The sequence below is a fragment of the Crotalus tigris genome, unplaced genomic scaffold (genome assembly GCF_016545835.1).
Source record: "Crotalus tigris isolate CLP2741 ecotype Arizona unplaced genomic scaffold, ASM1654583v1 scf7180000019840.826796, whole genome shotgun sequence".
Taxonomy (NCBI): Eukaryota; Metazoa; Chordata; class Lepidosauria; order Squamata; family Viperidae; genus Crotalus; species Crotalus tigris.
The window spans coordinates 460173-477107 of NW_024097735.1; the positions used below are offsets into that span (position 1 = coordinate 460173).

The 16935-nt window shown below is 42.2% G+C and overlaps 1 protein-coding gene across 3 annotated transcripts in view; it reads left to right on the top strand.

The window, feature by feature from the left end:
- Positions 1–10605: 10605 nt before the first annotated feature.
- The window catches only part of LOC120317830 (pregnancy zone protein-like), a 77389-nt gene continuing 71059 nt past the window's right edge, over positions 10606–16935 (top strand). For all 3 annotated transcript variants that reach the window (XM_039364737.1, XM_039364738.1, XM_039364739.1), the window contains exons 1-3: positions 10606–10805; positions 11395–11578; positions 14862–15027. In XM_039364737.1, the coding sequence (XP_039220671.1) occupies positions 10711–10805; positions 11395–11578; positions 14862–15027 (445 nt within the window). In that variant the 5' untranslated portion in view covers positions 10606–10710. The remainder of the gene's footprint in view (positions 10806–11394; positions 11579–14861; positions 15028–16935) is intronic.

A 16935-nucleotide genomic window follows, 5' to 3' on the forward strand; every position in this document is an offset into this window, starting at 1 on the left:
CAGGTGAGAAAAGTTAACATTGAGAGATGCATGGTGGGATGCTGATGTATTTAGCAGACTCTGCAAGAAATCACAGATATTAAGGAGACATTGGGAAGAGAATAGGGCAAGCATCTGGTTAGCCACCATGACAGAAGGTCTTGTTGGAAGAAAAGTCTTCATCCTGGTTCATTCAAGCTGGGAATAAACATGGCAACTGCTTTGGGAAGAAGGTTGTACTTTATTAAAGAGGAGAGCCAGACAGGAAAATGGTTCTGGTAGCAAAGAGGAGAGAAAAAAAGGGCTGAACACATGTAGGGAGTAGGTTTTTATACCCTCTGAAGCTGGGGTGAGGCGAGGCAGGGTGGGGGGGGTCATTATCTCAGGGCAAGGCAAGGCAGGGGCCAGGGCAGCTGCTGCCTGACATCGTCGGCCCCCGCACACGGAGGCCAGTGAGCGCATGGGGGGCGACTGTCCGTCAGCAGCCACAGCCTCCCAGCCCCTTGACTGGCGCACTCTGGGGATCCGCAGCCCACCACCAGCAGTTCAGAGAAGTGCCCACAGAGAGGGCTCTGAGTGCTGCCTCTGGCACGTGTGCCATAGGTTCACCACCACTGAGCTATTCTATTCTTCGCTGCATCCAATCTGGTATGTATAGCATCAACAGTGTCTTTAATGGCTTTTTGATGGTCATGTTGATTTATTTAAATTTATTGGCTGCTCAATTCCCATGGGCCTTCTAATCTCCAGAATAAAAATGGTTACATCTAGTAGGTATAACTAGTCTCTTCTTTAAAATTCTAGTGGGAGCAATGAAAGTAGAATTTAAATGGTATCAGGAAGGATGCCAATAGCTGACCAACTTTGTTTGGGCTGGAAGTCCATGTAATCTAAATATTATTTTAAGGAAGGTTGGTTATTTACTTACTGTCCCGAAACAGCTTGCTCTTTCAGCATAAGTGGGAGGCAATTATTTTTTCTTTAATCTGACAGATCTGGGGGCAGGCTGAAGCAACCACAACAATTAATTACATTCCAAAAACTCCCCATCCTTCACAATAGTTACATTTTCCTTGGCCAAGAGTAAATCTGTTGTTGTTTTTCCCTTAACTGGCAGGCTTCCCCAGTTGTGTTGACAGGTTGATCACCTGTTTTACTGGAACTGCAAGTTAATTTTAATCCTCTCCCCACCTCCACAAACTGTCAATAGACCTGGGGACAAACATTGCTATTATCACTGAAACTTGACGAAATGGAAGCTATGATTATAATATACTAGTAGAAAGATATAATTTGTTCAAAAGAAACAGATCCAGCAAAAGAGTAGCAATACTGCAGTTGTATGTATGCATAGTATGCAAAGATGCTCCCCTCTAAGAGGAGGTTTTGAAGTATTTCTAGCAGGATTACCTGATTCTGTAATAGCTTTGTTCCCTATGTCTTCCGTCTGTTAAACTCGCAAGATTCGTGTTTCTTGCTATGCACATGTATACATAATCCAAACTAGACTGTGTTGTTTCTCTGTGTCATATAATATATGCGGGTATATGCACAATTCTGTATTTATTTATTTATTTTTGCCATATTTATGTAATGTATATGGGAGGTAGTGACCCTTGGAGAGCTGTATTGCAATGTAATTTCATTTTAATGTACACTGATTAGTGTACACTCAAAGTGACAATAAAGTTATTATTCTATTCTTATTGTGTATGTACAGTGTGTAAAGAATTACTAGAACTGCACAGAAATTTATGTACGTAAAGAATTACTACAGCTACACAGAAATACATGGTATCAGGGATGATTAGCAAAAAGTTCATCTACTATCTCTGCCTGGTTGGGTGGCCCTATAGTACTTTGAAGAACAAAGCATTTGGGTGAATATTTATGGAAAAAGAAATGTCATTGCTATAGGGCCACCCAACTAGGCAAAGGTAGTAGATGAACTTTTTGCTAATCAGTTAGCTGAAATGTGCACCATGCAGGAAACACGACTGCAGTAATGGAGGACTTTTAACTACCCTGACATCAGCTGGGAAACAAATTCTGCCATGAGCGGGAGATTGAATAGGTTCCTGACATGGCTAGCTGACAAGTTTATCATCCAAAAAGTAGAGGAGGGAACTAGAGCAGCGGTCGGCAATCTGCGGCTCTGGAGCCGCATGAGTCTCTTTCGTCCTTCTACTGCGGATCCCAGTCCTCCTCTGCCATTAGCAGTCCCACAAAAAAAAAAAAAAAAAGTGGGACTAAAAAAGTTCAATCAATCAATTCCAACTTCTTGCAGGAAAAAAAAAAAGATCTCGCAAAGTTGGAATTGATTGATTGAACTTTTTAAGTCCCATTTCTTTTGTTTGTGAGACTGCCCACAAACTTCTTTTCTTTTTGGGACTGCATATGGCAGTGGAGGAAGAGAAGAGGACTGCGATGGACCTGGAAAAAAGGTGCCGCGTGGGTTCCATTAGGGCAATGGTTCTCAACCTGTGGGTCGGGACCCCATTTGGGGTCGAATGACCATTTCACGGGGGTCGCCAAACAATGCAGTCCGCCATTTTTCCCCCCCTTTTCCTTAGCTGTGCTACTCCCTTTTATTCTATTGGCTTTTGAAAGCCAATAGAATAGACTCTTTTGAATAGAGTCTAATTCTATTGGCTTTCAAAAGCCAATAGGAATTGTCCAGGCTGTCTCTGCCCTGCTGAGCCCGCCAAAAGTCCCATTCTGCAAACGGTGCTGCACCCGTTGAGTAGTCCTCGACTTACGACCGGTTGAGTAGTCCTCGACTTACGACCGGTTGGGGGGTCGCGGCATTAAAAAGGTTGAGAACCACTGGATTAGAGGGTGCGGGGGGGGGGTGTTCTGCCAAACATACGGAGCTGGGGAAACGGGCTAGATGGGGGGAGCTCACAATGCCACTGCCATGAGGCTTTGCAGAGCCCCCCCAAGTGGCCATGATCCCCCCAACCAGCCAGCCAGCTATAATTGCCGATCTCATCATCATCTGCCCCTCCCCAGCTAGCCAGCCACCATCGCCAACCTACTCCTTACCTGACCTCATGCTCTTCTCCTCCTCCTCCTCGTCCTCTGCACTCAGTCGACTGCTAGTGGTTTGGATGGCTGTGCTCCGTCCAAGTTGAAGAAAGCTGCTTTCTGCTACGCCTCCACTTTCTGCATGAGAAGTGATAAATGAAGGATTAGAGGGGGCTTTTTTGGGGGGGGGGAAGCAGTTAATCTGTCTTTAAAAATTCCGAGAAGACTTATAAATGTGGCTTATTTTATCAGAGTTAAATGATATATTGGAGAGAGAGGGAAAGAGGGAGGGAGGAGAGAAAGAGAGAGAGAGAGAGAGAGAGAGAGAGAAAGGGAGGGAGGGAGAGAGAGAAAGAGAGAGAAAGGGAGGGAGGGAGAGAGAGAGAAAGAGGGAGGGAGAGGGAGAGGGAGAGGGAGGAGAGAAAGAGAGAGAGAGAAAGGGAGGGAGGGAGAGAGAAAGGGAGGGAGGGAGAGAGAAAGGGAGGGAGGGAGAGAGAGAGAAAGAGGGAGGGAGGGAGAGGGAGAGGGAGAGGGAGAGGGAGAGGGAGGGAGGGAGAGAGAGAGAGAGAGAGAGAGAGAGAGAGAGAGAGAGAGAGAGAGAGAGAGAGAATATATGTGGTTGCCCTTACTGGACTTTTAATAAAGAACGTTTAATGAAATATTTTGATTTTTTTTTTTAAATTAAGAGATGAGGTATAGGGATAATTATGCTGTATTTAAAGATGGTAGATAAGCTACTAAAATTGTTTTTACCTGTTGGGATGAAGGAGAAAGGGTTTTTTTCTCCTCTTCCTCCCGTCCTTTTCTTCCCCCCCACCGCAATTTTTTTCTTTTCTATTTTTCTATTTGTAGTTTTTATTGTTTGCACTGGCTTTTACTTTTTTCATTTATAATCCTTAATAAAAATATTTGAAAAACATTGTATACATTTGTTACGTGAGTTTCCCCCCCATTTTATGACTCCTCTGTGCCACAGTTGTTAAACTAATCAGTGCAGTTATTAAGTGGTAATATGGTGATTAGGTGAACCTGCTTTACCCATTGATTTTGCTTGTCAGAAAGCTGCAAAAGTTGATCACATGGTCCCAGGACACTGAAACCGTCATAAATATGAACCAGTTGCCAAGCATCTGAATTTTGATCACATGACCATGGGGATGCTGCCATGGTCCTAAGTCCTAAGTCCTAAGTCACATTTTTCAGGGTCATTGTAACTTTGATTGGTCACTAAATGAACAGTTGCAAGTCAAGGTCTATTTGCATTTTACTGCACCCAAAAAGTTGGAAGTCTGCTTGCTTGCTTTCCCCTTTATCCCCCATTTCTTTTCTCACTTTCCTACTTTTACGTCTCCCACTTTTCTACTGTCTTTATTTCTGTGTTTTATATTGAGATAACATTTACTAAAATTAATAAAAGGGTTTGCTGTAGCTGCCAAAAAAGCCAACACAGTGCTAGGCTGCATTAACAGAGGAATAGAATCAAGAATCACGCGAAGTATTAATACCACTCTACAATGCCTTGGTAAGGCCACACTTGGAATACTGCATCCAGTTTTGGTCACCACGATGTAAAAAAGATGTTGAGACTCTAGAAAGAGTACAGAGAAGAGCAACAAAGATGATTAGGGGACTGGAGGCTAAAACATATAAGGAACGGTTGCTAGAATTGGGTATGTCTAGTTTAACGAAGAGAAGGACAAGGGGGGACATGATAGCAGTATTCCAATATCTCAGGGGCTGCCATAAAGAAGAGGGAATTAAGCTATTTTCCAAAGCACCTGAAGGCAGGACAAGAAGCAACGGGTGGAAACTAATCAAGGAGAGAAGCAACCTAGAACTAAGGAGAAACTTCCTGACAGTGAGAACAATTAATCAGTGGAACAGCTTGCCTCCAGAAGCAGTAAATGCTCCAACACTGGAAGTTTTTAAGAAGAGACTGGACAGCCATTTGTCCGAAATGGTGTAGGGTTTCCTGCCCGAGCAGGGGGTTGGACTAGATGACCTCCAAGGTCCCTTCCAACTTTACTATTATTATTATTATTATTATTATTATTATTATTATTATTATTATTATTATTATTATCGATCAACGCACAGTCAGCCAGATATTCAGACTGGATTTGGCATTTTGTCTACCTATCGAGTCCTTACCCAGGACCTGGGATAGGCAGATGTGGATGTTTGATGGTATTACAGATATCGTCGCAGGATGGAAGCAGTTCCTAATAAGGCTGCCTTTTGCAATTGACTAATAGCGAATTTGTCAATGCCAATGGTGTTCAAGTGGTGCTCCAGTTGTTTTGGGATTGCACCCAAGGAGCCTATGACTATTGGTACTACCCTTGCTTGCTTTTGCCACAGTCTTTCTATTTCTATTTGTAGGTCTTTGTATTTTGTTATCTTCTCCAGTTCTTTCTCTTCTATTCTGCTATCTCCAGGCACTGCCACGTCCACTATCCAGACTTTTTTGTCTTTCTTATCGACAATTGTTAAGTCTGGGGTGTTATGTTGCAGGTGCTTGTCTGTTTGAATTCTGAAGTCCCAGAGCAGTTTAATTTTATCATTTTCTATGACTTTCTCTATTTTATGATCCCACCAGTTTTTGCTTACAGGCAAATGATATTTTTTGCAGATCTTCCAATGCACCATTGTTGCTACTTTGTCATGCCGCTGCTTGTAATCAGTCTGTGCAATCTTCTTGCAACAGCTTACCAAGTGGTCCACTGTTTCTTCAGCTTCTTTGCATAGGCGGCACTTACTGTCTGTTGCTGTCTTCTCAATTTTGACTTTGTATGCATTTGTCCTTAAGGCTTGGTCTTGTGCAGCCAGAATTAGTCCCTCGGTCTCTTTCTTCAATTTTCCTGCTCTTAGCCATTGCCAGGTTTTATTATTATCTGCTTTCCCAGCTATTTTTTTCATGTATTGGCCATGTAGTGCTTTGTCTTCCCATGCCTCTATTCTGTTCTTCATTTGGTCTTTCTTGTAGGCCAGTTTGGTCTCTCCAGTAGTTAGTAAGCCTTCCTGATATACTAATTTCAGTGCATCTTCATCATTGTTCTTCAGATATTCTTCCAAAGCCATTTTTTCTTCTTCAACCATCTGATGTACTTGTAGCATTCCACGCCCACCTATTTGCCTTGGTAGATAAAGTCTATCAATGTCACTGCGTGGATGAAGGGCATGATTCATTGTCATTATTTTTCTGGTCTGCCTATCCATTGCTTTTAGTTCTGCTTGAGTCCAGTCCACTATTCCAGCTGTGTACCTAATGACTGGGATTGCCCAGGTGTTGATTGCCTTTATGGTATTTCCTCCATTGAGTTTGGATTTTAAGATCTTCTTCACTCTCTTGATGTATTCACCTCTAATCTTTTTCTTGACTTCAGTGTGCTTGATGTTGTCAGCTTGAAGGATACCCAAGTATTTGTAGTACTCTTCCTCATCCAGACTCTTAATGTTATTTTCGTGGGGCATCTTGATTCCTTCAGTTTTCATTATTTTTCCTTGTTTGATAGTAAGTGTGGCACATTTGTCCAAGCCAAACTCCATTACAATATCTTGGCTATATATACGGACAGTGTTGAGCAGCGATTCTATTTCAGATGATGTTTTTCCATACAGCTTCAGATCATCCATATAAAGGAGGTGGGATAGTCTGGCAGATGTTTTTGATGTTTGATAGCCATGTCCTGAGTTATTCAGTATTGTTGACAGAGGAAACAGTGCAATAACAAATAGTAATGGTGATAATGAATCTCCTTGAAATATTCCTCTCTTGATATTAACCTCTCCCAGCCTCTCACCATTGATCTGCAACTGTGTCTTCCATTGTGCCATCGATCTTTGCACAAATTTTCTGATGTTTCTACTGACTCCTGTTATTTCTAGGCACTTTATTATCCAATCATGTGGCAGAGAGTCAAATGCCTTTTTGTAGTCAATCCATGCCACATTCAGGTTGGTCTTCCTTCTCTTGCAGTTTTCCAAGATCATTTTGTCTATTAGGAGTTGATCTTTTGTTCCTCTGCTGTTGGGGCGGTTTCCTTTCTGCTCAGGTGGAAAGAGATTGTTTTCAACTAGATGCTGTTGCACTGCATCAGCTACTACCAGTTAGTAATTTGAAAGTTGTTGGTAAGCAGGTAATTGGCCTGTAGTTACCTGGTGTTGCCCCTTTTGCTGGATTTTTCATTATTAGGTAGGTTTTCCCAGTTGTTAGCCACTTTTCAATTTCTCCTCCTTGTAGTATATTGTTGAACTGCTTGGCAATGAGTGGGTGTATAACAGTTAGATGTTTCAACCAAAACCCATGCAGTTCATCTTCACCTGGTGCTGACCAATTTTTGATTTTCTTTGCTCTTTTTTCTACCATTTTTGTTGTTATTACTAGTTCTTTCATTTCAACTTCTGTTTTATTTGCATCCACCTCTTTTAACCAAGCCGCATCCTTGTTGTATTTCTTTGGGTTATCCCATATCTGCTTCCAGAACTGCACTGTTTCTTCCTTGTCAGGTACTGACTGATTCCTTGCAGTTTCTCCATTGATGGATTGGTAGAAACGTTTCTGATTGGATTGAAATTGGAGGTTCTGCCTATAGTTTGCAATTCGAGCTTCATATCTACTGATTTTCCTGGCTATAGCTGTTATTTGTTGCTTTATTATTTCCAGTGCTTCCTTGATCTTCCTTGTTTCTAAGTGGTATTTCTTGATTAGGTATTCTTTGGTCTTCTTGTTCTTCAGCTTCTTTTCTTTCATCTGTTCTAGCTTGCTTGCATGTGATCTTAACTTGCTGATCTTATTTTCTAGTCTAACCTTCCATTTTTCTGGTGCACTGTTTGTTTGTTTTTCTTCTTTGTTGATTTTGCATCCCAGGTATTCTGTTATAACTGCAGCTGTGCTGTACATTAGTTGGTTTGTTTCTTGCAGTGAATTGGTGCTTATACTTGATATTGCAATATTTGCATCTTTTAATGCTTGTGCTAGCTGTTTCTTTGGAACAAGCTTCAATGCAGGTAGCCTTATTCTGTTGTTTTTGTGCTGTTCTAGATGCTCAGTTATTCTTTGTTTCAATTCTTTTATTTCTTTAGTTAGAGGGTTTTGTTCTTCCTGAGGTAGAGGTGCCTGGTTTCCAAATGAGAACAGTTGTATATCTCTGCTGGATTCCTTCACTGCCAACTCCCCCTGGTTTGCCTCTACATTCTGAATTACTTCTGGTAAGGCTTTGATTTCTTTGCCCTGGGTAAACCTTTGCAGTTCGTCCAATTCTGTTTCTGTGAATATTTATTTCGTGTTATAAATCGGCGTTGATCTGCTAGTCTCTGTTCTGTTATTTCTGATTCTGGATGTTGTTCTTTCCAGAATTGGTGCATTCGTTTTAGATATCCTCTTCTTGTTGGACTTGATCTGTAGTAACAGATCATTATTTCTTTGTTTTCCATCACTGTGTATCTGCGACGGGTAAACACCTTTTCTTCCAGTAGTTCTGCAGCTGCTGGCCCTGGTTGCTCAGCCAACAGTCCTGAGTCCTGTAACCCATTTTTCACCAGATATCCAGGAACTCCAATATCTAGCGCGGACCTTGTTAACCCGGGCGACATCCGAGCCGGTATGGCATTCTGAAATTTACGTCTCACCATATTTTTTTATGGGAGAGACACTCTTTGTCTGACTCCTCTGATGAGACCTGTCCAGTATAGTTGAACCTCTGGCATAGCTCTCATCTTCCTCAGAGTACACAAGCCCCACAACCACGTCAAGGTAGTGCCTCACTGGGGGTTGTTATTATTATTATTATTATTATTATTATTATTATTATTATTATTATTATTATATTATAAGACCACGTGAAGTGTTAATACCACTTTACAAGGCCTTAGGAAGGCCACACTTCAGTGGTGGGATTCAGCCAGTTTGCACCAGTTTGACAGAACCGGTACCTAATTTTTTGTTGCCCAGGCCCAGAATGGATTTCCGGAAGCAGCATCCACACAGAGAACCTGTTGTTCACATATTTGAATCCCACCACTGCCACACTTGGAATACTGCATCCAGTTTCGGTCACCATGATGTAAAAAAGATGTTGAGACTCTAGAAAGAGTACAAAGAAGAGCAACAAAGATGATTAGGGGACTGGAGACTAAAACATATAAGGAAGGGTTGCTGGAATTGGATATGTCTAGTCTAATGAAGAGAAGGATGAGGGGTGACATGACAGCAGTGTTCCAATATCTCAGGGGTTGCCCCAAAGAAGAGGGAGTCAAGCTATTCTCCAAAGCACCTGAAGGCAGGACAAGAAGCAACAGATGGAAACTAACCAAAGAGAGAAGCAACCTAGAACTAAGGAGAAACTTCCTGACAGTTAGAACAATTAACCGGTGGAACAACCTGCCTCCAGAAGCCGTGAATGCTCCAACACTGGAAGTTTTTAAGAAGAGATTGGACAGCCATTTGTCTGAAATCATATAGGGTTTCCTACCTGAGCAGGGGGTTGGACTAGATGACATCCAAGGTCCCTTCCAACTTTATTATTATTATTATGGATAATCGCACAGTCAGCCAGATGTTCAGACTGGATTTGGCATTTTGTCTACCTATCAAGTCCTTACCCAGGACCTGGGATAGGCAGATGTGGATGTTTGATGGTATTACAGATATCGTCGCAGGATGGAAGCAGTTCCTAATAAGGCCGCCTTTTGCAATTCCTCTTCTTGTTGGACTTGATCTGTAGTAACTGATCATTATTTCTTTGTTTTCCATCACTGTGTATCTGCGACGGGTAAACACCTTTTCTTCCAGTAGTTCTGCAGCTGCTGGCCCTGGTTGCTCAGCCAACAGTCTTGTAACCCATTTTCCACCAGATATCCAGGAACTCCAATATCTAGCGCGGACCTTGTTAACCCGGGCGACGTCTGAGCCGGTATGGCATTCTGCAATTTACGTCTCACCATATTTTTTATGGGAGAGACACTCTTTGTCTGACTCCTCTGATGAGACCTGTCCAGTATGGTTGAACCTCTGGCATAGCTCTCATCTTCCTAAGAGTACACAAGCCCCACAACCACGTCAAGGTAGTGCCGCACTGGGGGATTATTATTATTATTATTATTATTGTGGATCATCACACAGTCAGCCAGATGTTCAGACTGGATTTGGCATTTTGTCTACCTATCGAGTCCTTACCCAGGACCTGGGATAGGCAGATGTGGATGTTTGATGGCATTACAGATATCGTCGCAAGATGGAAGCAGTTCCTAGTAAGGCCGCCTTTTGCAATTGACTAATAGCGAATTTGTCAATGCCAATGGTGTTCAAGTTGTTGTTGTTGTTGTTGTTGTTGTTGTTGTTGTTGTTGTTATTATTATTATTATTATTATTATTATTATTATTATTATTATTATATAAAAGACCTGGCTGTAAACAACTATGTTACACAGGCTTTGAAGGAAACCTTCCCGGGTCCTTCTTCTGTGCAGATTAAAGTTGTGTTGCTTCAGTCTCCACCGCAGTGTGCCCAATTGGCTTTCAACACTGGCAAGGACCCAGTGTTGAGTTGAGTCACCAGAAATATCAACACAGTTCCCAGCTTTGACCTCTTCCGCAGCGCAGACTATTTGCAGAGAGACAATCAGCAACCAGAGCTGAGAAAGGAACGGCTCAGCCTTTTCAGCTCAGCTTCTCAGCCAGCCTCTCTCTCTCTCTTCAGGGTTATGGGGAAAAGCTGGCAACCTGAAAAAAATGTCTTCCTTCTCCTTTTGCTATCTGCCCTTCTCAGGACCACTCTAGCTGTTCCCACCCCCAGACTGTAAGTTGCCCTCTGCAGGCTTCCTCCTTTTCTGTCTTCTTTGGCTGGGGAAAAAAAATTAGACTTTCAACTCTGCTCTGTCTTATTTTTAAACTAAGCATCTCTCAGTCTGGGATTTGCAAAGGGAAGCTTAAGGAGGAGTGATGATCTGGAGACACTGAGGGGTGAGGGAGGGCTATTGAAAAAAAAATAGAAGATTAGTTTTCTTTTGGGCTTTGGACACTGAGGTGGCAATAGGAGGTGTAGGGAAAGAGTGATTGGAATGTACCAACTCTTCATGGGTTTCTGTCCACATTGCAGCCCATTTTGGGGAGAAACCCCTGAAGTTGTATGGCAAGAGTTGGTAGATTCCAACAACTCTTTGACTCTTCCTAAGTAATTTTGCTCTGATGGATGAAGTTGCTTGGATGAGCAATGAAAAGTCTCAGATTAACCAGGTTTGGTCCAGTTGCCATGATTCAACTTTTTGACACTGCTTTAGAGAGATGATACTTATCTATCTCCACCAACACAGGCCCAAATCTCAGGTAACCCTCCTGTATTTGCACCACATATTTCCTAATCAGAGCCCCTTGTCCCTCTTTTCAAGGCAATATGTAGTGTTGGTGCCCAGCACGATCCACATGGAGACCTCTGAGAATTTCTGCATCCAGATGAACCATCTGAAGGAAACACTCACCTTGACCATCTTTCTGGAATATGGTAGTCAGAATTTGATCCTGAATCAAGTGACGGTAGAAGAGAAAGATGGATTTCGGTGTGTTCATTTCCAGGTAAGACTCTCTCTCTCTCTCTCTCTCTCTCTCTCTCTCTCTCTCTCTCTCTCTCTCTCTCTCTCTCTCTCTCTCCCTCTCCCTCTCCCTCTCCCTCTCCCCCCCCTCTCTCTCAAGCTGTGTTTCTAATTCTAACCTACATTGTCAGACAGTCCAATTCATATAAGATAAGATAATCTTTATTGTCATTTTTTACTAAGAGTACACTGGCCTACACTAAAAATGAAATTCTGTTGCCTGCTCTCAAAAGAAAATATATATCTATCCATACCCATATACAACACATATATACACATGCTATATACATACACACATACATACATACATACATATATAAATATAAATATTAATCACTGTCCCTCTTGAATACATAGTGGAAAGAAGACACTTGAGAATTCACAAGGTTAATACTGTATGGAACAAAACTGTGACTGAATCTGGATGTTCTGCTTCGGATACCATGAAGATCCCCCTCCCAGAAGGCAACAAGGAAAACAGGTCATGAAGATGATGTGTAGTGTCCCAGACAATCCTGTGGACTCTGCTCAAGCATCGCTTATAAGCCATGTCCTCGATAGAAGGAAGTGAACTACCAATAATCTTTTCTGCCATCCTCACCACTCTCTGCACCGCCTTCCTGTCTGAAGCAGTGATGCTTCTAAATCAGATAGTAATGCAATATGATAGGATGCTCTTGATCGTCCCTCTGTAGAAAGTGGTAAGGACAGGGGAAGAAAGATGTGCTTTTCTTATGCGACACGGAAAATTCAGGCGCTGCTGTGCCTACTTCACTAGGGTCTCACTGTTGAGCGATCAGGTCAGGACCACTTAATTGCACACTATCACAACATGGATTATCTGTGAAGAAAGAATATATATTTTTTTAAAAAATAAAAAAATAAAATTCCAGCTTGAAAGAAGCACAGTTTAAATATTTATTTAAAAAGCCACGATTGCTTAACCAGCGCCAGCTTTCACAAGAAATTTCCTACTCCCTGTTTTTAAAAAAATACATTTTGGCTAAGCTAGATGCTTCAGCATTGGGGGGGTCCTGAAAACCTTTTGTCAGTTCTCCTTCAATATTGCCCTGGAAATACTCCTTGTCCCCTTCACAATGTCTGGTTGTGGGGAAAATGAATTTGGCAAAATTAAATTGAGCTCTGGGTGTAGCTATGGGGGGGGGGAAAGCACCATTTGAAAGAGTCAGATGAATGAAGACACAAATGCAGAGCAGGTAAAAGATGTTGGCTTTGCAAATCCAAGGTCACAGGTTCAAGCCTTGCTATTTACAATGCAGAAGAACATGGTGCGAACTTGGTTGTATATTTTTTAAAGACAGAAAGCATTTTTTAAATATCTATATGCCTATACAGGTGATCCTTGATTTAAGACTACAGTTGAATCCAATTTTTCTATTGCTAAGCAAGACAGTTGCTAAATCAGTTTTGCTCCATTTTTACAACCTCTCTTTCCATAGTTGTTAAGTGAATCAGTGCAGCTGTTAAGTCAGTAACCTGGTTGTTAAGTGAACCTGGCTTCCCCATTGACTCTGCTTGTCAGACGGTCGTAAAAGGGGATTACATGACCCCGGGACACTGCAACCGTCATAAATATGAGTCAGTTGCCAAGTGTCTGAATTTTGATCACGTGACCACAAGGATGCTGCAACGGTCATTAGGTGTGAACAATGGTCATAAGTCGCTATTTTCAGTGCTGGTGTGACTTCAAATGGTCACTAAACAAATTGTTGTAAGTCAGGGACCACCTGTGTCTCTATTCTAAAAACACCTGTCAGCCTTGAAAATGCAGCTGCCAGAGTACAGTGCTAACTCTTGAATCAACTTGCCTTTTGGGGGGGGGGGGCAAGGGGTCTGCTGGAACCTCTTTATGGTAGATTTTTCATCTTTTCAGTTTCAGTTTCATTTCTGGGATTTCTCAATGGTCTCCCATCCAAGGGCTAATTAGTTTTGAATAGCAATAGCACTTAGACTTATATACCGCTTCATAGTGCTTTACAGCCCTCTCTAAGAGTTTACAGAGTCAGCCAATTTGCCCCCAACAATCTGGGTCTTCATTTTACCAACCTCGGAAGAATGGAAGGCTGAGTCAACCTTGATTTGGGTCAGGATCGAACTGCTGGTGTGAAAAGTGAGTTAGCCTGCAGTACTGCATTCTGACCACTGCACCATTATGGCTCTTAACTCTTAACTTTTGCCGGGATCCACTTAAGAACTGTGGCAAGGGGCAAAACTCACTTAACAAATGTCTCACTTAGCAATAGGAATGTTGGGCTCAATTGCAGATGTTAGTTGAGGACCACCTGTAAGGTCATATTAAATCCCAGGAAAGATGGTTAGGAATGACAAACATTTAAGAAAATAAGGAAAGTACTGTATATCACGAAGGAAGGTGAATATACGTGTCCCATGATATATTTTGAGAGCAGCTGAGATCAGCCACTGCAACAGAGTCCAAAATCCCTAGACTGCTCTCATCCATTTAAAATAGAATAGAATAGAATAGAATAGAGTTGGAAGGGACCTTGGAGGTCTTCTAGTCCAGCCCCCTGCTCAAGCAGGAGAACCTATGCCACTCAGACAGGTGACTGTCTAGCCTCTTAAAAATCTCCAGTGATAGAGACCCCACAACTTCTGAAGGCAAAGCTGTTCCACTGGTTAATTGTCTTCACTGTTAGGAAGTTTCTCCTTAATTCCAGGTTGCTTCTCTCGTTGATCAATTTCCAACCATTGTTTCTTGTCCTTCCGTCTGGTGCTTTGGGGAATAATTTGACCCCCTCTTCCTGGTGGCAGCCCCTCAAATACTGGAATACTGCTATCATATCACCCCTATTTCTTCTTTTCTTTAAACTAACCAAACCCAAGTCCCACAGCCGTTCTTCATATGTTTTAGTCTCCAGGCCTTGGATCATCTTAGTTGCTCTTCCCTGAATTTTTTCCAAACTCTTATCACATCTTTTTTGTGATATGGTGACCAAAATTGGCTGCAGTCTTCCAGATGTGGTCTTACTAGGGTTTTATAAAGCGGTACTAATACTTCGCGTGATCTTGATTCTAGGCCTCTGTTTATGCAACCCAGGATTGTGTTAGCTTTTTTAGCTGCTGCTGCACACTGTTGGCTCGTAGTCAAGTGATCATCCACTAGGAGTCCAAGGTCCCTCTCACAGTTGCTGTTTTTGAGCCAGGTCTCAACATATTTTTTGTAGTATGGCTTTGGGCATTTCTACCTCTCAAGCGGTGTGATTTCATCTCTTTTCATCCCGTAGATTCCCAGGTGGAGCAACATTTCACCCCCATCGGAAGCCATCCTTGTGGTGAGAGCAAATGGGTTAACCCAGAATTTCTGGAGCCGCAAAAAAGTGCAGATTCAGCAAGCAAAGCATCTCCTTTTCATCCAGACGGACAAACCAATCTACAAACCGAAGCAAGAAGGTAAAGGGCGACTCTGGTGGGAAAGCTGCTCTTAAAATTCCTGCTTTTCTGACCCTTTCGAAACTTTGCCTTTGAATATTTTACAGGCTTTACAGGTTAGTCCTGTAAGTCAATTTGCTTAGTGACCGTTCAAAGTTACAGTAGTGGCCAAAATTGTGGAAACCCTTTGGGAAAAGTGTACAGTAGAAATGCCACCTTTGGTTAAGTTTCCACCCATTTTTCTTCTAATTTCTTTATAACTATAGCCTTGTTCACTTAATAATTCTATTTTACATCGCTTTCTGGGCAACCAGTCAACTCTTTGCACCATTACTTTAATTTTATTACGTTTTACAAACTCACTAAATGAAAGAACACAAAAAAATCCCAACCAACTTGATAGCAATCCCATAACACACTGACAAATGTCCTCCTCTCAGCTTCAATACATGACATCAATAACTGAATCCTACTGTGATCCGACTGGCTCATTGCCAAAAGAAGATGACACCTGATTGGCTCTCTAAACACTCCTGCTCATTGGCCACAATCAGATGAAGGAAAACTACCTGATATCAACCTAAGCAAGTTGTGCTTCCTTTTTCTGGTTATTTGGCTATAGCTTTTCGTAGAATGCAGTACAGATAATTGAACAAACTTTGTTGCATTACATTCTTGATTAAATTAACTTTCCATTGATATATAAGTTTATGGTACTACTCCAAAAAAAGTCGTGTTATTAGCCATCAAACCTCAAAAATACACTTTTCCCAAAAGGTTTCCACAATTTTGGCCACTACTGTACAATAGCACTGACAAAAGTGACTTATGACCGTTTTTTCACACTTACGACCCCAGGGTAACATGATCAAAATTCAGACGCTTGGCAACTGTTTCATACTTATGACCGTCACTGTGTTCTAAGGTGATGTGATCCCCTTTTGCGATCTTCGGACAAGCAAAGTCAACCAGGAAGCCAGATTCACTTAACAACCAGGTTACTAATTAAACAACTGCAGTGATTTGCCGAACAAATGTGGCAAGGCAAATGGTAAAAGGGGGGCAAAGCTCACTTCACACATTTCTCACTTAGTGACATAAATTCTGGTCCCAATTGTGATCGTAAGTCGAGGACTACCTGTATTTTACAAATTTGCAATCCACGTTCACGTAGGCCAGGGGTAGGCAACTTTGGCTCTTTTATGACTCGTGCTGGCTCAGGAATTCTGGGAATTGAAGTCCACAAGTCATAAAAAAGCCAAGGTTGCCTACCCCTGAACTAGGCCTAGGCCGCTTTATGACTCGTGGACTTCAACCCCCAGAATTCCTGAGCTAGCATGGTTCAGCTTGGAAACCTCTCCCTTTCCCCTCAGCATGACTGGCTCAGGAATTCTGGGAGTTGAAGTCCACGAGTCATAAAAGAGCCAGGGTTGCCTACCCCTTGCTTAGTCCTTGATTTACGACCTTGGTTTGGGACCAGAATTTCCATTGCTAAGCAAGGCGATTGCTAATCAAGTCATGCCTGCTCTTACGGCCTTTCTTCCCTTGGTTGTTAAGCGAATCACTGCATTTGTGACATGAATCGCGCAGTTGTTAAACGAATCTGGCTTCCTCTATTGAACCCGTAGTCAGAAGCCTTCTGGGAGGGTCAGAATCAGAATCAGGATCAGAATAGATTAGATCTAGTCTAATCTCTGCTCACTGCAGTAATACACTGCAGTGTATTACACTGTGGTAAAACACTAGATCAGTGTGTTTCAACCTTAGCAACTTGAAGATGTGTGGACTTCAGCTCCCAGAATTACACAGCCAGCATGGAATTTTCTGGAAAGACCCCCCCCAGCTGGCTGGGGAATTCTGGGAGCTGAAGTCCACATACATCTTCAAGTTGTCAAGTATGAGAAACCCTGAACTACAGTAATTGATCTT